This window comes from Leucoraja erinacea, chromosome 23 (genome assembly GCF_028641065.1).
Source record: "Leucoraja erinacea ecotype New England chromosome 23, Leri_hhj_1, whole genome shotgun sequence".
In the NCBI taxonomy this organism is placed as follows: domain Eukaryota; kingdom Metazoa; phylum Chordata; class Chondrichthyes; order Rajiformes; family Rajidae; genus Leucoraja; species Leucoraja erinaceus.
Genome location: NC_073399.1, coordinates 28,054,940 through 28,062,101, shown reverse-complemented (window position 1 = coordinate 28,062,101; position 7,162 = coordinate 28,054,940). Strand labels below are relative to the sequence as shown.

At 42.0% G+C, this 7,162-nt stretch overlaps 1 protein-coding gene across 1 annotated transcript; it reads left to right on the top strand.

Moving 5' to 3' along the window:
* The first annotated feature begins 677 nt into the window (after window positions 1-677).
* LOC129708436 (fatty acid-binding protein 1, liver-like) lies at window positions 678-6,519 on the top strand. Its single transcript, XM_055654190.1, has 4 exons — window positions 678-779; window positions 3,773-3,945; window positions 4,462-4,554; window positions 6,373-6,519. The coding sequence occupies exons 1-4, from the start codon at window positions 713-715 to the stop codon at window positions 6,421-6,423; spliced, it is 384 nt and encodes a 127-aa protein (XP_055510165.1). The 5' UTR covers window positions 678-712; the 3' UTR covers window positions 6,424-6,519.
* Window positions 6,520-7,162: the final 643 nt, after the last annotated feature.

Below are 7,162 nucleotides of genomic sequence, written 5' to 3'. Positions count from 1 at the left end.
GTGTATGACTGCAGGCTACATAATTTTGTCCAGACCGAAAGGTCTGAATGACCATAAAGGAATCTAATCTAATCTAATCTAATCAGATGGTGACCACAAGAAGGAGGGATAGTCATCTCAGTGAATAAACTGACCAACTTTAACCGACTGTGATACACCGACAGCTAACTTTAGACTTTAGAGAAACAGCACAAAAACAGGCCCTTCAACCCACCATGTCCACCCTGTCCAGCGATCACCCCATACACTAGCACTATCCTACACACTAGGTACAATTTACAATTTTAATGAAGCCAATTAAACTACAAACCTGTACATCTTTGGAGTGTGGGAGGAAACCGGAGCACCCGGAGAAAACCCACGTGGTCACAGGGAGAATGTACAAACTCTGTACAGGCAGCACCCGTAGTCAGGATCGAACCCGGGTCTCTAGTGCTGTAAGGCAGCAACTCTACCACTGCACCTTAAATCTCGCGGAGCATTGAAGTAAATCTTCTTCCCTTCCTCGTAACCAGTTGGAGTGCATGGTACAGAGATAATGAAACTTGAGAAATAATTAATTGGCAATAAGTTGCCGTTAAACATTAAACCTATCTTTTGCAACCATAACATTTTCCAAGCATTTATTGCCAGGTTTCTAGATCTGGGTAGCACTATAAAGCAGGGTTGAAGGCCATTATATTTCATACCCACTGCAAACGGATCATCCGAGATGTCCTTCTCTGGAAAGTATGAGGTTGAGAGCAGAGAGAATTTTGAACCATTCATGAAAGCCATCGGTAAGTTGAACCAAGCAGGACTTGATCGCAACCAACTTTATTTTCTGAATCAAAAGCTGCTGTTTGATCCAAAAATTAGCAGGGAGATAATTATCAATTGGAGAATATTGTTACTAAGTATCATTCAAGACATAATCTGAAGGCACAAGGAACTGCAGATGCTGGGATCTTGAGGAAAAACACAAAGTGCTGGAGTAATTCAGCAGGTCAGGCAGCATCAGTGGAGGGAAATTAATGAATTTTGGTAGGGACCCTTCTTCAGATGGAATGAAGGGGTGGGGTGGGGGAAGCTGGAGAAGGGAGGTGGGTGTAGGCAGCTGGGTGGAGATAGTGACAAAGGCTAGAGGCGAAACGGAGAGAAAAGGGTGTCAGAAAGAGAAGAGGAGAGATGTGTAAATCTGGAGGGAGGGATGTGGGTGGGAGGGGACAGGAAGGAGGGGAAAGGGAAATATGGGACTCGAGGATAGGAGATGAGTGTATGGATGAGAGGAAAGGATCAGGGTGACTTGTACGGTTGACAAAATGTGTGTGCCCTGGGGTGGGTGGAGGCCAGGGGAAGCGAGAAGGGCAGGGCAGGCTTAGTTTAGTTTAGAGATACAGCGTGGAAACAGGCCCTTCGGCCCACCAAGTCCACGCCAGTTAGCAATCGCCCGTGTACTAGTTCTATCCTACATGCTATGGACACTTTACAGCGGCCAATTAACCTACAAACCTGCACGTCTTTGGGATGTGGGATGAAACCAGAGCAACTGGAGAAAACCCACGTGGTCACAGGGAGAATATACAAACTCCGTGCAGACAGCATCTGTAGTCAGGATCGAACCAGGGTCTCTGATGCTATAAGGCAGCAGCTCCACCATTGTGCCACTGTGCCGCTATTGTCTGAAACTGGAGAAGTCACCTCGGGCTAGGGGTGGGAACTGTATATTCCTGTTGGGACCAATGCAACATTTCAACTTCATCATAGAGTCATACAGCACGAAATCAGGCCCTTCAGCCCAACTCGTCCATTATGACCATGATGCCCCATCCAACTAGTCCCATTTGACCGTGTTTGGCCCACATCCCTCTAAACCTTTCTTTAATGCCTTTAATGGTGTTATTGTACCTGGCTCAACCATTTGTTCCATACACTTGTTGGAAGTGTAAGCTTGTTCCATACACCCACCCAAAGTGTGTGAAAAAGTTGCCACTAAGGTTCCTGTTAAATCTTTCCCCTCTCATCTTAAACGTATGTCCACTGGTTCTTGTTTCCCCTACTCCACGTAAAATACTCTGTGCATTCACCCTATCTACTCATGATTTTCACCTAAAATCAAAGTAAATAAAATTCATCCTTGCCATATTAATTAGGATTAAATTTTGCCTTCTTAAATATCAATGCAGGGATCTGAAATTTCTGCTCCTTATCTGTGACCAGGGAACTCATCTGTATTGTGTAAAAATCGATTTGCTAATGTTAAGGATTTACAGGAACAAGCTGCATGCAATTGTAGGTAGCATTTTGAAAGCAGGCTATAAACTAATTGTTTAATCCAATCTTGTTTTAAATTAAAAGCTAAATTGTCTTCATAAAAAATAAATTTGCTTCGCAGGTACTTCAAAATGTTTGCATCCAACATTACTAATTATTTTATTGCACCCACCGTTGAAGCAAAGATTACCACCATATTGTTAAAACAGCTGAAGACGAAATATCAAATTAAAACTGCTATTGCCTTTGTCTCACTCATACACATCTTATCCTCTGAGTAATCAGGGAGTTTCTTAGACCTCAAGAAACAAATATGCTAGTTTTATTTCACATATTTGTACCTGCTAATTTAAAGTGCAAGTGAGTGGCATATCTTCTATCTGTTTGCCTGGGATAAAGCAGACCTCGTTAACAGAAATGTTGCTTGGAGAAGTAAGAGTTATTCATTCAGTGCAACAACTGGCACAGTGGCACAGCAGTAGAGCCACTGCCTGACAGCGCCAGAGACCCAGGTTCGATCCTGACCACAGGCACTGTCTGTGTGGAGTTTGCACGTTCTCCCTGTGACTGCATGAGTTTCCTCCAGGTAATCAGTTTCCTCCCACATCCCAAAGATGTCCGGGTTTGTTGGTTAATCGGCATCTGTGAATTGCCCCTGGTGTGTAGGGAGTGGATGAGAATGTGGGCTAACATAGAACTAGTGTGAACGGGAGATCGATGGTCAGTGTGGACTCGGTGGGTTGAAGCTGTTTCCACATTGTATCCCCGAACTCACTACATCTCTAAACGACCCCGTTCAGATAGATAAACGCATGAAGCGTCCGATCCGAAACATAACCTATCCATGTTCTTCAGAGATACCGCCCGGCCTACTTTGTGTCTATCTATGCATGACTATCTGTTGGGCACCAATTTTACTCCAGCACCACTGTGCTGCCAATTTAGACCGTTTTCTGGAACATGTATTTGTATAGAACAGTATTTCATTTGTCTGTTGGGTTAACCATATAACAATTACAGCACGGAAACAGGCCATCTCGACCCTTCTAGTCCGTGCCGAACACATAATCTCCCCTAGTCCCATATACCTGCGCTCAGAAAATAAGGTTAATAAGGTGTACTTCCTTCACGCAAGATATATTCACTGTCTGAAAAAGGGGCCAACCCAAAACGTCATCTATCCGTGGCTGCTTGACCCGCTGAGTTACTCCAGCACTTTGTGTCTTATTTTTATAAACCAGCATCTGCAGTTCTTTCTGTCTATATATTTACTTCTTATTTACATAAAATGTTGTACCCTTTATCCTTTATCTACACACTGTGGACGGTTTGATTGTAATCATGTAGAGTCTTTTCTTTAACGGGGTCACATGCGAGCAAAGGTTTTTCACTGTACTTCGGTGCACGTGACACTAATAAAAGAAACTATCTAATTACCGCTGAATCCAATGATTCCGCTATAAAAATGACAAAAGGTTGGATGGAAATTCTGAAATGTTCTCCTTTTTGTTTTCCTTAGAAATGTCAAATGAACTGATTCAAAGATACAAAGACATGAAGGGCATCACAGAGATAGTTCAGAACGGACACGACTTTGACGTCAAAATCACAACTGGAGACAATGTCATTCACAACATATTTACCATTGGGCAGGAAGCTGAGTTTGGAACACTCGCAGGGACTAAGATTAAGGTACGGGTCCCAGATTATAAATTATTTACATTGTTTACATAAAGGCACAAAGGTAAATGGAATACGGGCCAAATGCAGACGGGTGGGACTAGTGTAGATGGGGCATCTTTGACGGCATGGGCTAATTGGGCTGTTTCCGTGCTCTATGACTCTATCTGTCAATATCACCACTGCCCCAATATAACAGAGACTATGTAACAAGCACACACTTCCTCTAGATGCCCGATACAAGCAAATACAGTCATAAGGAATAGGAGTAGAATTAGGCCATTCGGCCCATCGTCTACTCCGCCATTCAATCATGGCTGATCTATCTCTCCCATCTAACCCCATTCTTCTGCCTTTGTCCCATAACCTCTGACACCTGTACTAATCAAGAATGACCCGTTCCCAACAGCTCAGATGCCTTTGAGCTACCCAAATGTTAAGGAATCCTAAAAGTTATGTATCCATTAATTCAAATGCCTTATGGATATCTAATTGCACTTGTTAAATTCTAATATTGTTCTGCTTTAGTCTGTAGCAAATTTGGATGGTGCAAACAAGATTGTTATCAAATTAAATTCAGTAACGGCGGTCAATGAAGTGAATGGAGACAAACTCATTGATGTAAGTGCTTCCTATTCCTTCTCACAACAACTTATATGGTTTCTACTCCTGTGTCCATGTAAAGATTTCAAACACCAACTCAGTAGGTGTTCAGATGTCATTGTCTTGTGTAAATGAGTGTTTATTTCTGCGTGATTTTAATTCATGCATTCATACAATGCTTTGTTTGTAGATAAGAAGAGTATAGAAGTTGGGAGGTCATGTTGCAGTCATATAAGAGTTGGTGAGGCCACGTTTAGAGCATTGTGGTCAGTTTTGGACACCATGCTATAGGAAAGATGTTGCCAAGCTGGAAACGGGTACAGAGAAGATTTATGAGGACGTCGCCAGGACTCGAGGGCCTGAGCTATAGGGAGAGGTTGAGCATGCTAAGACTTTATTCCTTGGAGTGCAGGGGGATGAAGGGTGATCTTATTGAGATGTACAAAATCATGAGAGGATTAGATTGGGTAAACACAGAGTCTCTTGCCCAGAGTATGGGAATTGAGAACCAGAGGAGATAGGTTTAAGGTGAGGGGGAAAAGATTTAATATGAACCTGAGGGGTAACTTTTTTACACAAAGGGTGGTGGGTATATGGAACGAGCTTCCGGAGGAGATAGTTGAGGCAGGTACTCTCACAATATTTAAGAAACATTTAGACAGGTACATGGGTAGAATAGGTTAGAGGGATGGGGCCTAACCAGTGTGTTTTATTTGATTGATTATTTTTTATTTCCCCTCAAGTCCTTGAATAGAAATTATTCAGTGAAAGGACAACTCGCTGATCATGCCTGGCGGGAAAGAGTTATGGGCCTGTTCCATAAACAGTTAAACTAAAGTCTGCTAAAAACATGCAAGAACCTTAAAGAGTGATTTTGTTTTTAAAGTAATCTCCTGAAATTAATTCCCAACCCCACCCACAATCAGTCTGATTGTCCATATTCTCCAGAGATGACCCACTGATTTAATCCAGCGCCTTGCGTCCTTTCCTGAATTAAATTGTTTTTGCTGGTGTCACTGGTAAAATAGTGACGTTGATACCACAGCCTTCGATATATCGGCTCACACAATACTGTTGGCAGCAACGGTACATCAAATATTTACTTCCCAGCTGCTGCGATGACCACCTGTGAGAACAGTTGCTGTTTAAGGAGACAAGCGACTGCAGATGCTGGGCCCTTGAGCTGTTTAAGCTGTCTGACCGCCTAATTGAATTAAGATTTTTTTTTTTTACTTTTGTAATCTTTTCCAATAAAACTGATCAATTCAAGAGTGCAAAAATTAAAATTCTAAAATTTTGAAAATCCAGTTTTTAACTTTTTAGAGATGCCGCCTCGGTGTGCTGGGGTGTACCATCACTAACAAAGCACTGACTTCAAATATGATTAGAATGCTTTGTATTAGAAATTAAGCCAAAGCTCGAGGAAAGATGAGAAAAAAGTTTGTTACAATAATGATGTCGCTTTCCAAGGCACCTACAGAAGATCAAAGTAATCTCCTGTGCTTTGGTTAACAATAAATGGGAAAGTCATGGGTCTGTTTCCATGCTGTACGGTTCTATGATTGTACAGGTGAGTGTTAGGAAAATCATTCTCTTTGGGCGAGGGGGAAACCAGTGCCTGTTAAAGCTGGAGAAAGTAGAAAGTGTGAAATGGGACTAGCCCAGTATGCCTAATTGGTTGGCATGGAGAAAGTGGTTTCTGCGCTGTACAGCTCGATGACTCTTTGTAATACATTTATTATTCAGATTTGGAACCTGCATTTTTTTTTGATAAAGAACAATGTTTAAAAAGATATTAATTTAGAAAATCTTCGGTAAACTTTCTTGGTCTTTCAGGTTCTCACATTTGGAGACGTCACCTACAAGAGAATCAGTAAAAGAATGTAACGAGGCTTCACTTGAACTGAACGTTTGCCAAGTCTGAGTCATTTCAAATAATAAACAACAAATTAGACAAAAAATCATTTCTCGTTGTCTTTAGTGGAAATTAGGGATACGTTCAGTTTATTGCAGTGATCATTTGCATAATTTGCTGACTACAGCAGATCAACCCTATATCTGTAATGTGTGCACTCATAATGATTACAACTTTATAATTCATGAAGTTATAATATGCAGAGAGTTGTGGATGTATCCGAGTCCATCACACAGACCAGCGTCCCCACCACCCATATAACCATATAACAATATAACAGCCCGGTAACAGGCCATCTCGACCCTTCTAGTCCGTGCCGAACACATAATCTCCCCTAGTCCCATATACCTGCGCTCAGCCCATAACCCTCCATTCCCTTCCCATCCCTATAACTATCCAATTTATTTTTAAATGATAAAAACGAACCTGCCTCCACCACCTTCACTGGAAGCTCATTCCACACCGCTACCACTCTCTGAGTAAAGAAGTTCCCCCTCATGTTACCCCTAAACTTCAGTCCCTTAATTCTCATGTCATGCCCCCTTGTTTGAATCTTCCCTACTCTCAGTGGGAAAAGCTTTTCCATGTCAACTCTGTCTATCCCTCTCATCATTTTAAAAACCTCTATCAAGTCCCCCCTTAACCTTCTGCCCTCCAAAGAATAAAGCCCTAACCTGTTCAACCTTTCTCTGTAACTTAGTTGCTGAAACC